This window comes from Petaurus breviceps, unplaced genomic scaffold, assembly GCF_028583685.1.
Source record: "Petaurus breviceps papuanus isolate PSGF00001 unplaced genomic scaffold, PetGlider_PUasm1.0 37, whole genome shotgun sequence".
Taxonomy (NCBI): domain Eukaryota; kingdom Metazoa; phylum Chordata; class Mammalia; order Diprotodontia; family Petauridae; genus Petaurus; species Petaurus breviceps.
Window position 1 is genome coordinate 65,218,771 of NW_027186296.1, and position 17,114 is coordinate 65,235,884.

General features: G+C 43.6%; 1 protein-coding gene across 3 annotated transcripts; it reads right to left on the reverse strand.

Annotated features, from left to right (window-relative positions):
* Positions 1-848: 848 nt before the first annotated feature.
* Positions 849-16,798, reverse strand: MFGE8 (milk fat globule EGF and factor V/VIII domain containing). Of its 3 annotated transcripts, none has more exons than XM_069098567.1 (7): positions 16,550-16,798; positions 13,728-13,853; positions 13,053-13,196; positions 9,441-9,551; positions 8,648-8,829; positions 1,889-2,044; positions 849-1,091 (listed from the first exon to the last, which is right to left on the reverse strand). In XM_069098567.1, the coding sequence occupies exons 1-7, from the start codon at positions 16,620-16,622 to the stop codon at positions 864-866; spliced, it is 1,020 nt and encodes a 339-aa protein (XP_068954668.1). In that variant the 5' UTR covers positions 16,623-16,798; the 3' UTR covers positions 849-863. The 3 variants fall into 3 exon arrangements, with proteins under 3 accessions (XP_068954668.1, XP_068954667.1, XP_068954669.1); XM_069098566.1 differs by having other exon boundaries at positions 9,441-9,554; XM_069098568.1 differs by lacking the exon at positions 9,441-9,551.
* Positions 16,799-17,114: the final 316 nt, after the last annotated feature.

Sequence of the window (17,114 nt, forward strand, 5' to 3'; positions counted from 1 at the left end):
CAGGTATAATGTTGTTCATTTGTGTCCTACTCTTTGTGACCCCATTTAAGGAAACTGAGGCAAACAGTGTTAAATGACTTGCCCAGGGTCACATAGCTAGTAAGTGTCTAAGGACATATTTGAACTCTGAAAGATGAGTCTAACTTAACTGACTCCAGGCCCAGCATTCTATCCACTGCAAAACCTAGCACTCACAAGTATAATAGCAATAAAAGTTAGAAGTTACATAGTACTTTGAGATTTGCAAGGTGCTTTACAAATCTTATCTCATTTAATTCTCCTAAACAACCCTGGGAAATAGATGTTATTATAATTCCCATTTTTACATATATGGAAACTGAGGCAGGAAGAGGTTAAGTGACTTACCCAGGGTCACTGATATCAGATTTTTAACTCAGGTCTTCCTGACTCTGGATCCAGTGTCCTATCCACTAGCTGCCTATTCTACTGGTAGTCCTAAGAGTTGGGGACCACCGTGCCCATGCCTGTCATCCAAAGTCTTTGCCTGACCCAGACAAATTCTACTTAGAAATCAATGCCAGTGGATCAATGCTCTCACAGTACTTCCTCCAATGATGCAAACAGCAACTGCCCATGCTTTATTTTCCAGTGCATTTCTTGTTCATGTCTTTCTATAAACTGTTCATATAGAGGATCTTAGTAGTAGGCTAAAGACCTCCCTCTAATTCTTTTTTTTTTTTTGGAGGGCAGTTGGGGTTAAGTGACTTGCCCAAGGTCACACAGCTAGTTTTTGTGTTAAGTGTCTGAGGCCAGATTTGAATTCAGGTCCTCCTGACTCCAGGGCTGGTGCTCTCTATTCATTGCCCCACCTAGCCACCACACTTTCTCTAATTCTTTTAGCGCTACTTAGCTAGGGGAAAAAGGAAGTAACCTAACAACACATTTTGCTTTTCCCCTTCCCACTTCCCTACCCCCAGTGACTCACCTTCCACTTCACAACCAAAAAGCTCAAAGCGGAGGGTACAGGCCCTTCGGCAGACAACAGGCGCAATCCTCACAAACTGGGTCACCAGGGGTGGATCAAAAATGTTGGTCTTCTGGCCACTGTTGTCTATGTTCCCCACAAAGACCTGGCGTGATGGGAACGAAATGAGTGGGGCAAGAAGAACAGAACTGTTCCTAAGAGAGAAACTTGATGGAGCCAGTTGGTTGTGAATTACACCTAAGGTCCAGACCCCACAACAGTCCTGATACTACTATTCATTCTCACGCTCTTTGCACATTTCTGGATCTCCCAAGCAGTTTTTCCTCATTTTTCCTGAAAAATGGACATTTTCACATCACACACACACACACACACACACACACACACAGACACGCACACACACACAAAACCCTCAGTCATTTCATCAGTTCTGGCACCTTAGATGCTCATTCCCTGTTTGCAAACAGAGTTCAAATATACATTTCAGAGTCAGCCACAACTATTTCTGAGCCTTCCCAAATGCTATTAAGTAATCATGTCTATGTGCCAGGCATTGTTCTAAGTGCTGGGGATACAATTACAAAAGTCAAACAGTCCCTGTCCTCAAGAAGCTTATACTCTATTGGAAGGAAATAAAATATATGTAGAAAATATTTTCAAAGTAGTTTCTGGGGGAATAGAACAGGCACCATCTTAAAGATGTACCCTAAAAAGCATTTGAGTCCCATACTCCCCCTACTGACTGGCACCTTAGACACCCATTTACCTTACATCTGCCTCCTCCTTCAGGGGTTGCTTATGCCTCATCAGTGTGGTCCCCCAAACCATCACCTTCATTTTGAAGTCCTGTGTGCTGCTCCCATAGCTAATGATCACCACCCCTCAATCTAACATGTCCTTCTTCCTCCCCATCTCTCTTTCCAGCACCAGCCTGTCTCTTACCTGGTCCCTGAGTTGGTTTGGCTCCTGGATGAACTCAAAGATGTGTCCATCATCACTATATGCCACTTTGAAGGTCCGCAGATATTCAGAACTGCCTGTCCGGCTGGCACCCTGTGTCATGATGCCTGTTATTCTCATCTTCCGCAAAAGGTTCACCTGAGGACAGAGCAAGGTATTCTGAGTTCCGGGGGAGTTTTCAATGAAGGACCTTATTGACCAAGACCCTATTTTTCCTGTCATACTGTCATTTCATGCTATCCTCTGCTGCAAGGGGATCCCAACTAAGCTAGGCAATAATACAACCAAGCTCTTCCATTAGCAGATACATACAAATCAGGTTAACTACCCCAGCAGAGCCAGATCCCTCAGATTTTGGCCTCCAAACTCTACTTTCCCCACCTTCCACCCAACCCCACCTCATAGAAACCTTAGTTGCAAGATTTTATCAGGCTCTCCATGTAAAGTTACTCTTTAAAGCCTGTTCCCTATAGACCCCTTCCCAGGTCTCTGGACACTTGTCCCTAAATGCCTTGCAGGATCAACCCCAAGCTGGTTACCTCTACAGATCTCTAGGACACACATTCTTCAGTGAATTCAGTACATAGCTTAAAGTCTACACCCCATTCCTCTCTTATCATCCTCTTAGACTAACACTCACATTGATGATCATTCTAACACTAGAACTCATAGTTTCTTGAGCTAAGCTCCATCTCTGCTCTATCTCAAACATTCACAAGGATGGTTCACACCTTGGATCTCAGTATCACTTGAAACTGGTGCAAATTCAAGAGTATGAACTCTTTAAACCCTTCTCCCTCACCCCAAACACAATCTCCTATCCCTCCACTCCTATTAACTCACAATAAACTTGCTTTGTGTCCTCACCTTGACCACTGGTCCATTGACTCATCCTTTTTCTCTTAATCTCTCCCTAATTCTGGCTTCACATGCCTCCATATTCAGCCTTATTCCAGTGGCCTATCATTTTGATGATTCACTAACCACTTCCCTGGAATGCCTCACCACCACCCCCACACCCTACCCCCAACCTGTCACTCTCAAACTCAACCCTGGATAACCTCCATTGTGTAAACTCTCTGCTCCTATTTCCAGAATACTGAGCGTTGCTAAGCAAAAGATCATGATACTGAACTAGTTTTACCCACTACAGATTTATGGTATAACCTCAGTGGGGCCCTCCCTATGGGACTCTAATTGCCTTCCTAGCTCAATCTCCAAAGCAATTTTTCCAAATCTTTACCTCTATCCTCAACCCCAAACTGTACTCCATGTGCAGACAACTTACCATCCTATTTCAATGAGGACACTGGGATGAGAGCCCTCTCAAATCTTCTCAGCATCATTACCCATTCTTTCTTCTTTCCCTCCTGTCTGCAATGGCTTTGATCTTATCCCCCCCACACCTCCTCTAAGATCTTTTTTTCCAATTTTTTTTTTGCTTTTTGCAGGGCAATTGGGGTTAAGTAACTTGCCCAAGGTTACACAGCTAGTTTTTTTGTGTGGGTATTAAGTGTCTGGGGCCAGAACCGAACTCGGGTCCTCCTGACTCCGGCCAGCGCTTTACTCACTGCGCCACCTAGCCACCCCTCCTCTAAGATCTTTATTCTAGTGATGGTTTCCTTTTCTCTCATGCATTTTCTTTCTTTTTCTGTAAATAGTATTTTATTTTTCCAATTATATGTAAAGATAGTTTTCAACATTTTGTTTTCTAAGATTTTGAGTTCCAAATTTTTCTCCCTCCCCAAGACAGCAAGCAATCTGATAGAGGTTATACATGTGTCAATCTCTGCCTCTCCACTGGTTCTTAGTCATCTGCCTACAAACATTTTCAGATATCCCTATGCCTAAAATAGTCTTCCTTTAACCCTTCACTCTATCCAGATGCAATCCTATCTTTCCCTCCCTTTGCTTCTAAACTTAAAAAAAACTTCTCTACATACAAGGCCTCAAACTCCATCAGCACCTACTCTCTTCTTTATTCCTTGCAATCTAGTTTCAGACCCCAGAGCTACACTTTCCTGATCCTTCCTATATTTCTCCAATTACTTCCTTTCATTAAATAGCTCCTGTTCCTGACCCTTGAAAGTAGGAAATTCTCCAAGATATAGTCCTTGGCCCTCTTGTCTCTCTTGTTAATCTCATTCCCTCTTCCAACTTTAGCTATCATATTTATGCACACACCTTCGATATCTCTAGCCCTTGACTTTCCTTTCAAGTACTAGACCCACCATTCTAACCACTTCTGTATATCTCCCCCTAAATACCCAAACAATTCCTGAAGCTCAACAAGTCTAAAGCAAGGCTTATTATTTTTCTTCCTAAAGTTACTTCTTCTTCTGACTTTACTATTTCTGCTGGTGGCATAGACATTAATCCATCTCCTACTAATGTAATTTTAGTGTTAGATTTGGTTCTCCTGTTTCCTAGACTTCCCATATCCAATCAGTTACCAAGTCCTGGTGAGTCTACCTTTAAAATATTTCTTCCACCTGTACTTTCCTCTCCATTCATATTATCACCACCCTCCTATGGGCTTTCATTACTATCCACTGCTATTGTTACTCAGTCACGTCTAATTCTTTGTGATCGCCTTTGGGGTTTCCCTGGCAAAGATACTAGAGTAGTTTGCCATTTCTTTCTCCAGCTCATTTTACAGATGAAGAAACTGAGGCAGAGGAAGTTACTTGCCCAGGGTCACACAGCTAGTAAGTGTCTGAGACTGGATTTGAACTCATGAAGATGAGTCTTCCTGATGCCAAGCCTGGTGTTATATCCACTGTGCTACCTAGCAGCTCATAGAGCACTGTAAAAACTTCCTAATAGGCCTCCTTGATTCCACCCTTAGCCATTCTTCTTACCACTGACAGACTAATTTTCGGTATTCATAGATCTAGTCATGTCCTTCTGCTCAAAAATCTTCAGTTATTCCCTAGTACTAGGTAACAAGTCAAGTTCAAACTCTTGCATGACTTCAAGACCCTCCACAATATGGTACCACCATATTTCAAGCCACATCTCATACCATTTCCCCCCACTTATCCTATAACTCAGTCATAATTATATCCCCTGGATACAGTTTTCTCATTCCCACCTCCATATTTTGCTCAATGTTCCCTGAATAGCCCCCTTCCCCTACTTATCATGTCTTTCTATTCATCTTTTAAAGCTCAACTCAGATGTCATATCCTCCACAAAGCCCTCTGAATGGTCCAAGTCTATCAGGATCTTTCTTCATCCACCAGACTCCAGTACCATGCAGAGGCACTTTTCTGTCCCTCTCAAATCCAGTTTTTTATTAGTTCGTCTTATAGTTACATAAAAGTATAGCTTTCAAAAGCTCAACCAGACTATAAACTTTACAAAGGCAGGAGCTGCACATTCTGAACTTTCTCTCTCCCAGAGCCAAGCATAGTTCTCTACACAAAGAGGGTAACCAATGTGTCGATTTTTATGTGTTGAACTGAATCATCAAATTACATTGGAATCAGGGTTCTGACTGACTTTGACAATTAATCAAGCCCTTTTTGGCCTCATTTCCCCCTCTTACTGTCAACCAGGTTAATCATACATTCTCCTCCACACTTGAATTCCCCACCATCTCCACTCTGCTAACCCTAAACACTGAGTAATTCCTAAAATCTACCTCTTTTATTCTACTCCTAAACAACAACAGAAGAAATTATGAAAACATTTGCTATCTTGCCTCAATCAGTCTCTAACAGATACCACAGTCCTTTTAGAAATCTTTTAGTGACTCTCACACTGTCCATCATGGAGTTCCAAATCTTCATCTTAGCCCTCTGGCCCCCCAATCTACCACCATCACTCTTTACTCTGAGCAGATGGTACTGTCTGCTACTTAACTGAGAATATTAAGGCCATAATCTTCCTAAGCTACAACAGGTCTGATCATGTCACTCTTCAACCCAAAAAGCCTTCTGTGAGTCCCTACTGCCTCTAGGATAAAAGATAAAGACAGTTTTTAGGGTCCTCCACAATTTGGGCTCCCACTTACTTTCCAATATTATTTCATTTGACACTCTTACACATGCTATGTCCCAGTCATACTGAATTGCAAGCCATTCCATCTTCCATCTCTGTGCATTTTGCACATGCTGTCCCTGCAGCCTAGAAAATATCCCATACGGATCTCTTCCTCTCAGAATCCTTCTCTACCTCAGTCATCTCTACCATGAAGATTCCCCTGTTTTCCCAAGCTAGTGCTCTCCCTCTTCAAAATATCTTATATTTACTCATCTGTAAAGCAGTTATGTCCCCCGGTAGCATGTGAGCTATTAGAAAGAAGGCATTGTTTCATTTTTGTCTTTGTATAACTAGGGCATAGAATAATGCCTTTAACACAGTAAGTGCTTGCATGTTTGGTTAATCAAATATAACACTAACCCCAACACCTCTCTGTATCTCATACAACCTCTTCTCCTTCCCTCTAATCTCAGGATGAGGTGGCTATCCTTTTGCCTTCTTTTTGTGAAATTATTTTTATTTTTAATTCATGGAATAAAACAAGCATTTCCATAACATAGTATGATAAAAAAAAGATGATCACCAATCTATTACATACAACTCACTGTTTTAAATATATTAACGTTATTGTGTACATTTCTTTTTTTTTTCCTTTTTTCTTCCTTTCCCTGCCCCACCCTAAAGATGGCTACCTTTAGACACAAATGTGTGTGTGTGTGTGTATGTAAAATCATTCTATACATACTTCTATTTATCAGTTCTTTCTCTGGATACAGATAGCATCTTCTTTCCTAAGTCATTTGTAGTCAATCTGGATATTTAAAATAGTTAAAAATGACTTATTCTTGATCCTAGTCCTTCCAATAATTTCAACAATCTGGTTTTATCAGTTGCCCCTATTTCATTCATCTTTTATCTCTTCCTCTCCACCAACTTCTTCCCATATAGTCAGCCTAAATAAGACAAAACAAAACACCCTTTTCTTCAGCCCTGCTGCTCTCTTAAGCCATGACCCCGTGATTCTCCTCCCTTTCACTACAGAACTTCAAGAAAAACCAGTCCACATCAGCAGCCACTGCTTCCTCCTGATCCACCCCTTCCTCGATCCCTTCTGATCTGGCCCCCTCTCAACACTGTACAGAAAGTACTCCAAGGTCACTAGTCACCTTCTTATCACCAAAGTCAATGATATTTAAGTCTTTACCCTCCTTTACGTCATCATAGTATTTCACATTGTTTTCCACCCCTCCTTGAGATGCCTTCCTTTCTTGGATTCCATGACACTGCATTTGTCATGGTTAAATTCCTATGTCTCTAATTCCCCTCTTGTCGCTCTCCTTTACTGGGCCCTCATCTTCAGCCCATTTCTCAGACATGAATGTCTCCCAAAGTTCTATCTTTGGTCCTCTTTTCAATACTCAGTAATCTAATCCGCTGCTTTGGGCTCAGGTACCACCCCTGTAAAGGTGCCTGTCTTCGGTACTGACCTCTCTCCAGCCCTCCAGCATCACATGAGCCACTGTTGAATTGGCTCTGGTTTTATCAACATGGTTATACGGACAAAGCAAATTCAACAGGCCCAAAATTGGACTAAGCACCCTTCCCCCTCTTCTTTGAAAACCTCTTGCTCCTCTTCATGTCTCCATTTGCATTGACTGCACTACCATGGTCCCGGGACTCAAGTTAAAAAAACTTCAGACTCCTTCCTCTCCCTCATCCCCCACATCCCATCAGCTGCCAAAGCATAGCCATCCTACCTAGTTCCAGTGCTTTGCAATCTGTTCCTTCCTTTTGTTCCCACTACTGTAATTCAGACTGTAATCCCTTTTCCCTTGGACTGTTCTTTCCAATTCCAACCTATCCCTTCTCCAATTCATCTTCCACATTACTTGTTCATTACACGTTATTCCTCTACACACACACACACACACACACACACACACACACACAGCTTCCAGTGGCTCCCTATTGCTTACCAAATAAAATAAAAAGTTTAGGCCCTCCACAATCTGGCCCCAACCTACATTTTCTGCCTTATTTCACATTATTCTCTCTGATATATTCTATATTTTGGTCAAACTGAGCTATCTGCCATCCCCATTGTTGCCCAGAATTCTCTCATATTAACACCTTTGCTCTTAATGTTCTAGACCTGGAATGGACTCTTCTCTCCTGCTAAACTCCTTCCTTTTTTTTTTTTCAAAGCTAAACTCAGGTGTTACATCCTCTGGGAAGTCCTCTCTGATTCCATCAAGTATACACACCCCCCAAATCTCTTCTTCCTCCTATTTCTAGAAGTACATTTTGGATCTCTCTTTTACCTACATTCTGCCTAGTATCGAAGTTCTTCATAAATACATCTTATTCCAAGTCTTCCCCCTCCACCAGATTAGACTGCAAGATCCTTGAAAGTATGCACTAGGTCCTATTTCATTCATATATCACCAGCTCTAGGCCCAGTGCTTGTTCACATTAGATGCTTAATAAATGTTTCTTAAGTGCCTTATGCAGATACCTCCCCTAACTTGTAGAAAATAGGCAACTCCTGGCTTAGACTCCCAAGGCAAGAAACCTCTATTAATAGTCCCCTAAATGTGCAGGGAGGGTTGACAAAAAACTCCTGACTTCTACTTTTATCATGTTGACTCATGAGTGTAACCCCCACATTCCTTTCCCTCAACCCTGGCAATGGGCCCCCATGTCCAGGAGCTAATGACTAATGACTACCCAGGAGCCCCTGGTACTCCCCAGTACCTGTATCCAGGGATTCTTGTCATAATTGCTGGCAGTCCAGGCATTGACAATCCCTTTAGCATTGAGCCGGGCCAACTCTGGCCCCCAACGCTGCATCCCCAGAAAGCTGTAGTGTACAGATGAGGCTGAAATCTGGTAATCAGCAATGGCACCTCCCTCCATGCCCAGAGGCATGTTACAAGCTGGGGTGAGAAAAAAACAAACAGTCAACACTAAGGAGCTGAATGGGACAACGTACCAGGAACATGAAACATTTTCCCTGACCTACTCTCAAAGAATATATAGTATAATCAAAGGAGATGACAATATATACACACACATATATGTAAATTAATATAAAACATATAAAATAGTGCAAGTTAATTTAGACACAGGAACAGGACACCAAATAAATGGTCTAACCGATCAGTGTTGGGTGGAACTAATTAGATGTGGCCTCCTTGAGGCCTTGAGGAGGTAGTAGAAATCTGAGGTGAAGGACAGACTGGTCAGGAGAGCTGAGGAGAAGGCATTCCAACAGGGAAGCATAATAATAGGAAAAGAATGGGCAGGGGGCTGTGAAGGCAAAAAAGAGGAAAAATATTGAGAAAAAGAAGATACTTATGATTTTAGCTCAGTTTATTCACCCTCACCCAAACCCCACATCCCTATTCTAGCTGAATTTAGACTCCTTTCTAGGCCCCAGGCTCACAGATGCCCACCTAATTCTTCCTTCAGGATAAAGAAGGGTTTAAGACCGTAGGACAGGAAAAATAACTTGGACAAAAGAGATCAATGCCAGCCAAGCACTTACGGGACTGGCAAGACTTTCCCATGAACGGGAAAGGACACTTGCAGATGTAGCCTTCTTCCTGGTCAAAGCAGGTGCCACCGTTCTTGCAAGGCTGTGCGTTGCACTCATTCGCTGCTTAGGAATAGATGGGTTGGGGGAAGAGAACACAATTGACTCAGCTCTACTTCCTACCAGAGAGGAGTCCTTCTCCACTGGTTTGTTGTTCCATCATTTCAGATGGGTCTGACTCTTTGTGACCGCGTTTGGAGTTGTCTTGGCAGAGATACTGGAGGTTTGCCATTTCCTTCTCCAGCTCATTTTATAGATGAAGAAACTGAGGTAAATAGGGTAAAGTGACTTGCCCAGGGTCACACAGCTAATAAGTGTCTGAGGCTGGATTTGAACTCAGGAAAAAGAGTCTTCCTGTTTCTAGGCCCAGAACTTTATCCACTGCACTACCTAGCTGCCCCCTTCACTTATTAGAAACACACTTCTGGAGCCCAATCTATTGGCTTTCCTATATTATGAGAACCCAACTTTAACCTGATTGATAACTGGGAGCTTTGACAAAAAGAGGGTTTAGGTTCATTAGATGTCCATGAACATGTAATATTAAATATTTCAAAAAAAAATTTACAATTTTCATTTTCCATTAAAAGGGGCCATGACAGCAGTTTTGTTCGCTTTCAACCCTCTAGTAGGCCCCACCTAGATTAGAACAAATTGAATCAACATTGGGAAGGATACTAACAGAATATTCTATGTTCTATACCCCCAAAGGTGAGATAGATTCCAAGCTAACGTAGGAACATAGATTCCCAAAATAAACTTCTAGGCCTCCCATATCCTAGATCTACAGTGCCTTGGAACTGCTTCATCACTTTTAAGTGGGAAAAGAGCTCTGAGACAGAATATCTCTTGGAATTAAAAATTCGTATGTTTTTAAAAGACACCACCTTAAATATACACCTCATTGTACCCTAAACTGTTGCTTAATTAAAGCCTGGATGTTTGTGGTTCATAGGATTATAGATTTAGAACCAGAAGCCTCACAAGAGGCTACTTAGCCCAACTCCCTTATTTTCTGTACGAGGAACTGGGGCTCCAATGGCATGAAGGACTTGCCCAATGTCACAGAAGTCATAAATATCAGAGCTAAGATTTGAACACACAAACTCTGCTTCCAAATCTAATATTCTTTCCATGGCACCATTTTTGCCTTCCTAGTAGTTGTAAAAGAATTCCTAGAGTTTTCACAAAGGCCCCAGAGGAACACAACTGTACATGCCTTCATGCATTAGCCTAACCCCAAAAATACACAACAGTAAAAGGAGGGATGGTAAGGAGGAAGGAGGGCTGCTGAGGAACCTCTTGGGGGCCTTACAAGTCACTGCCTGTGCAGCCAGCTCTCTGTCCTCCATCTCTAAATGCTTTGTCCAAAACCACTTCCTCTGGGAAGTCCCCAGAGAGACCTCGGGAATGAATAGGGATTTTCATGAATAGGGATACACTGCCAGGTACTCCCAGCAGAGGAACCTCTGCTGTCACATCTTCCTCAGGGGAGGAGACAATGGTACTCAGAAGCCAGTCTCCTACCTTGTCTACAAACTGACATCCCGAATAGAATCACAGGATTTAGAGACGGTGGGACCATAGAGGTCATTTAGTCTAAGTCACTTATTTTACAATTCAGGGTCAGAGGTTGTGACTTGCCCAAGGTCACGTGACCAATAAATAGCAGGGGTAATATTTGAACCCAGTTCTCCAAATCCAGGTCACATGGGCAGCAAGTAGCAGAAGCAAGATTTGAACCCAGGTTTCTGAATCTAGGGCCCCTTCTTGACCGCAGTAAATAGCCTCTGGCAAAAAAAAAAAAATATATGTTTCTGTAAAAGTTTCTAGGACTGTCCTGGATCTTGCACCAAGTCAGACTAGAGAAGTCTCAGCTCCTGATCAATGCTCCACTCCTACCTTCTCCCCATAGGAAGGAAAGTGGAGTTTTCCAGATTGCTTTTTCTATATATTCAATTTACTGAAGAGGATTTCTTCCCTTGGAGATGCTGAGGAGATACTGGTCCACTGAAGGCTAGAGGTATCTCTCCAACTTCCACAAAGAAAGGAATACAAGGTATATTCCAGGCTTTATGTGATCTCTAGGACAGGTCTCAACTATCCAGCTCTGAAGTCAGGGAGAAGAAATCCCTAGACTAAGGTTGTAAGATTTTAAAGTGGGAATATTTTTACCAAGGTGGGAGAGAAGGCAATGGAGATAACTGTTCTCATCAGCAGGGTCTAACCATAGTCAAAGACAGGACTATTATATATCCCAACACTATCAAAGATGGGAAAAGGAGGGGCATCCAGGTAGCACAGTGAGTAAGAGCACCGGCCCCAGAGTTGGGATGACCTGGGATCGAATCCAGGCTCAGACACTTAGCACCCACCCAGAAACACCTGGCCGTGTAACCTTGAGCAAGTTACTTAACCCCAATTGCTTAGGGGCAGCCAGGTGGCGCAGTGAGTAAGAGCACCGGCCCCAGAGTTGGGATGACCTGGGATCGAATCTGGGCTCAGATACTTAGCACCACACCCAGAAATAACTGGCCATGTAACCTTGAGCAAGTTACTTAACTCCAATTGCTTTAAAAAAAAAAAAAGATGGGAAAAGGCATATAAACATGTGATGAATTCATACAGATAAAATATCTAGAAAATCTAATTTCAGCCTGCTTTCCCCAGTCTTCTTCTCCCCTTATCATGTTCCCATGACAAGGATGTCACAACTTCCTACTTTGGGTCCCAAGCCTGGAACTTTGATTTATGGTCCCCTTGGACCCAGCAAGATTTAGCATTTGTTTTCATTCCTACCTCCAGTGGAAAAGTCTAAGAGAATTAACCCTAATCCTAATGCTTTGGCCTTGGGCTACATCAACCTCATTTCTTTCTAGAAGAGACCTATGTGGAGCTTCCAATGACCTCATGTGTCTCCACGGCAACTCACCTAGGTACAGGAATTGGCCTGCTGCCTAGAGAGAGGGAACAAGCCTATGGGAAAGTAACCTCAAAGAGAAAAGATTTAATTGAGTGGGAAACCTGGTTAAATAAAGAAACTCAACCACTAAGCCTCCCAAAGTATGGGTAAACTAACCAGGTCCAGGGAAAGCCTTTAAAATATCTGAACAGTGTCACTGTAACTGCTTCCCCATCTCTTCTCTGTGTCCTAGTTTCCCTAGATTCTTTCAAGACTCAGCCCAAATTCTACCCCACCCCACCCCTAATACTCGCACCTTCCCTCAGAGATTACCTCTAATTTAACTTTTAACTGTATATAGCTGTTCACATGTTGTCTCCCCCATTAGACTGGAAGCTGCTTGAGGGCAAAGCCTGTTTTTGCCTTTCTTTGATTCCCCAGGGCTTAGCATAGTGCCTGGAATGTAGTAAGTACTTTATAAAAAAAAACTTGTTACCATGACCCCTCTCTCTGTTGCTACCAGCCTCTGGTTAAATCTAACCATCCCCCTGGAAGGGAGATCCTAGAATTCACCCTGTGCGGGGATCAGCATCATTATCCAAAATATAGGGATACCCTTTGTTCCTTCCCACTCCCCTAACAACAACCCTAATGGTACTTACTGGACCTGCTTGCTCTCTGGCAATGAGAGCCCTCATATTCTTCAGGGCAGTCACAGACATACTGTGCAAAGACATCTCCTCGACGGGACTCAGTCACCACTCGGCACTGGCCATTGTTTTGGCAGGGATTAGGGGTACAAGGCCCTAAAAGAGAAACCAGGAGAGACCCAATGATTAGGTGGGATCTGGGGACAGTCAGAAGCCTGAATAAATAATAGAAATAAAAGCACGCTTCTCCTGAGAAGATCCTATCCACCTCAAGTACCTCAGAACCTGGCCCAGAAAATATGACTAACAGCACCCCCCAGCCCGTTAGGAAAAGGCCTGGTTGGGACATAGATGAAGTCAGCAGGATTTATGTTAACAGGACTTGAAGGAAGGACTTTGATCATTCAATGAAGCAGCTACAAAAAGCAGAGGTTACACTGGTACCTCCCCTCCTCCCCAACTGGTTTTCACCACTTAGATAGTAAGCCTGGCCCAAAATCTATCAATCTACATTCATTAAGTACCTACTATGTGCAGGCACTATGCATTAGGGATATAAAGAGACAAAAGACAGCCTATGCCCTCAAGGAGCTGACGGTCTAATGGTAGTATGCCAGTACTACCCTCTAGGATTCTCCAAACCTGGGTCTAAATTCAGGAAAAACTCAATCAACTCCTGCCAGATACCTTGCTCAGTCTCATTGCAGTTCTGCCCAGTGAATCCTTCAGGACAGAGACAGTAGAAAGTAGAGCTCTCACTTCCATTCAGGCAGGTACCTCCATTCAGACAAAGGCTGGGATCACAATCTTCACCTGGAATGAAAATTGGCTGTTAGAGACAACTTCCTGAGCAGTGGTTTTGAAACAAGATCCTCCATGAAATATATTTCCCGTACACTGGGATTCCCAATAGCCCAGACTATTATTGCCAGTCTTCCCTTTTGCTCTGCACCTACAAGTTAATAACTCAAGGTGTGTACCAGGTAAAAAGTTACCTGATAACTGCTTTTTAACATGTTATAGACTCATAAAGTATTGCTTTGAGGCCACTCACACAGGCTGCTTCTAGGGAAGAGGGACAAATTTCAGGTTGGAGATGGATTCAAAACAGTGACTTAGCAATAAGAAACCTCAATTTGCTAAATGACTTGGACCAGGCTCTTCTCTCTAGATCTGAGTTTCCTCAGCTATAAAAGGAACAATTTGGACTAGATTATTTTTAAGGACCCTTCTAGCTCTAATATTCTACAATTTTTCAAGCCCAGTTTCCAAATTCACTCCATTCAAGGCTGGTGGGATCTTCCATATTTTCAAGGGTCCCAGAAAGAGTGCCTGTCCCTGGAGGGACAGAAATAGAACTTTGCCAGCTCCAACTTTGAGGGCATTGAGCTTAAGTCAACTCTTAACAAGCTATTAGTCATTGTTCTTTAAATAGCAGGTTAATCCCATTCCCTGACCCTCCAGAGGGTTGAGTCTGTGGCAGATGGGCTAGACTATAAAGAGACTAGTAGGGTGGTCAAAGAGAGACTTACTGTTTATACCAAGGCAGTGTGGCCAACCCAATCCCAAGCACTCCTCAAATACCTTAGCCCCAGGGCAAAGGCATTTACTAGTAAGGTAATGAAAGTGAAAGAGAAAGATTTCTAGTACACCTGAGCCATTTAGCTGAGAAGGAAATTTTAAAGAATGCATTTGATCTGGCTTCTTTCTTCCAGGCAGAAGAACTAAAGGTTCTTGCCTTTTCTAGCAAAGAGTTAGAGGGGCATTTAATAGCAGGGGGTCTTTCTCCTGACCTACGAAACTATGAGAAAGAATCACATCTTGGTCTGGATTTTTCATCTCTCCTCTTTTGAGTGGCAATGAAACCTCACTAACTAGCTGCATGACCTTGGGCAAGTCAATTCATTTCTATACACCATGTTTAAAAAACGAGAAAATTGGATTAGATGATCTCTAAGGTTTCTTTCTGGGTCTTGAATCTATAAACATATTTTAAATATTTAACTCAAGGTCACAGAGGTTCATGACTTCCTGTTTTATTTTTCAGGGTCAATATTCATCCTAAATTAATCAGAGGAGAATTGGTGCTAGGACCAAGAGCTCCTAAATTCAGATGTTAACCTTCATTGGAGGACTACCAGAGAAGAATAAGAATTTCATTCCAGTACTTCCTCCCCTCCCCTTCCCCCAACTCAAATCCTTCCTAAGAAATTGTTCACAAGTATTGGAACATCCAGTGTTTCCCTTATGCTACTATTCGTCAGGCCCTGGGGACCAGACTAAAGCGTGAGACCTTCCCATGACTTAAGACAAGATTGGCCTGAAGCCAGACTTAGCTCCCTCCTGTCTCACTGGGAAGCAACTGGGCCTATTGGATAGAGTTTTGGAGTTAGGAAGTCCTGGGTTTGATTCCTGCCTTGGTCATTTACTAGCTATGTGGCAGGCATACCTGGCCAGTCATAATTTCTCAGACTCGGGTCCCTCATCTGTAAAATGGGAGTGATAAACAGCACTCTCCTGACAATAGGATCAAATGAGAAAGTGTATGTAAAATACATTGCAAATTTTAGAGCCCTTATTACATTATCTCTAGTTATCCCACCACCATTTCACTCAGAAAGCAATAGCTAGGCTAATGATTGGAACTCCTGTCTCCCTTTTCCCCTTCCTCCTCCAGCTCTCCAATTCCTCCAGCTCTCCAATTCCTCACCTCCCCAAGCACACCTTTCCCAAACAGTGGACCGACCTCTCTCAGTCATCTGAGTACAACCATACATGGAGCGCCACAAAAAAGAGGAGGAAAAGGAGCCTCACTCACACCTTCTAACTCCGCTCAGCAGTGCTGGGACCAGACAACTCCCTACCCTTTTTGTAGTGGAGGCCGATGAGGCTCTGAAAAGAGAGAGGGGCTCCCAAGATCACCCAGGAAGTAAATCAGAATATGAGCTTCCTCTGAGCCATGTTCTCATCCAGGAGCTCACTCTTTTTCTAGAGTCCCAGCTCGGGATCCCCCCTCCCTCACCCTGGGTTTCACCCCTTGCTCTGCCAAGTCCCTGGATCATGCCCTGCTTGACTGCGCCCACATCACAACAGACCCATCTCTGTCCTAAGTTCTGGATGGGGGAGATGGAAAACCCTGGGGTAGAGCTGAAATATACACAGTCTGAATCACTCTTGAGAAATATAAATTGGAAAGGACCATACATGGCACATCACTTCTCATTAGAAAAAAAAAATCAGACTAGGAAAGAAAAGCCAGGGCCACTGCACCGCGTAAACCCCTCTGTCCTGTCTGGATAAGATATGATGGTGAAGGGAGGCGAAGAGGGGCACAGCCCTAGCTAAAAAGCAGCTGGGATAAGAGAAGATCGACAGCAAAGTGCCCCACCCTCATCCCACCCCCGACTCCCCCAGTAGCTACTGCTTTCCTTGAGAGTCTCCAAACTGTCCAGAAGTTCACAACATTTCAGACTACAGAGGGAAGGGTAGAAGAGAGCAGTCCAACTCACCAGAGGCAGCCAAGACCACAGACAGGGAGAACAAGAGTCTCCAAAGTGTCTGGAGGAGGCTGGGGCCCTTCATGCTATCTAGCAGAGCTGAGAGGGCAGCTCTTGCCTGGGCTTGTGCGCTGTGGCCCCGCTGGGCTGACTCTGCAAGCTCTTGAAGCCTGTTTGTGTTTTGACTTCTCCTCGGGGGACGGGAGCCACAGAATGAGTCAGTCAACCGGCTACTCCCTCCCCTACTGAACGCTAAGCCTGAATATTATAGGGCCCCCGGTCCCGCCTCCTCCCTGGATGGACCAATGGCTGGAGGGAGCTGTTAGGATGGGCTCAGCCAGCTGGAGAGGCTGGACGGACTGCTGCTGTGGGGGCAGGGTGGGGGCACACCCCATTTGTGCTGCTCCTGCTGAGCTAAGCTCCAGCGCTCCGGGAACAGCAAAGGTCCGGAGGAATGAGGGGCTCCCAGTCTGAAAGGAAAGTTGCTCTGCAAGTACAAAAATGCAGTTGGACACCCCTGCTTGGGACCAAGATCATCTGGTATTCCAATCATGGACACCCACCCCCTCTCTGCTGA

Bases quoted from the DNA above. Each gene is read 5' to 3' on its own strand.
- MFGE8 (XM_069098566.1), bottom strand. From the start codon at position 16,622: ATGAAGGGCCCCAGCCTCCTCCAGACACTTTGGAGACTCTTGTTCTCC. The intron at 13,854-16,549 runs GTGAGTTGGACT...TTTTCATTCCAG, and splicing joins TGTGGTCTTGGCTGCCTCTG to GTGAAGATTGTGATCCCAGC. The intron at 2,045-8,647 runs GTACTGGGGAGT...CTCTGTCCTCAG, and splicing joins ACAAGAATCCCTGGATACAG to GTGAACCTTTTGCGGAAGAT.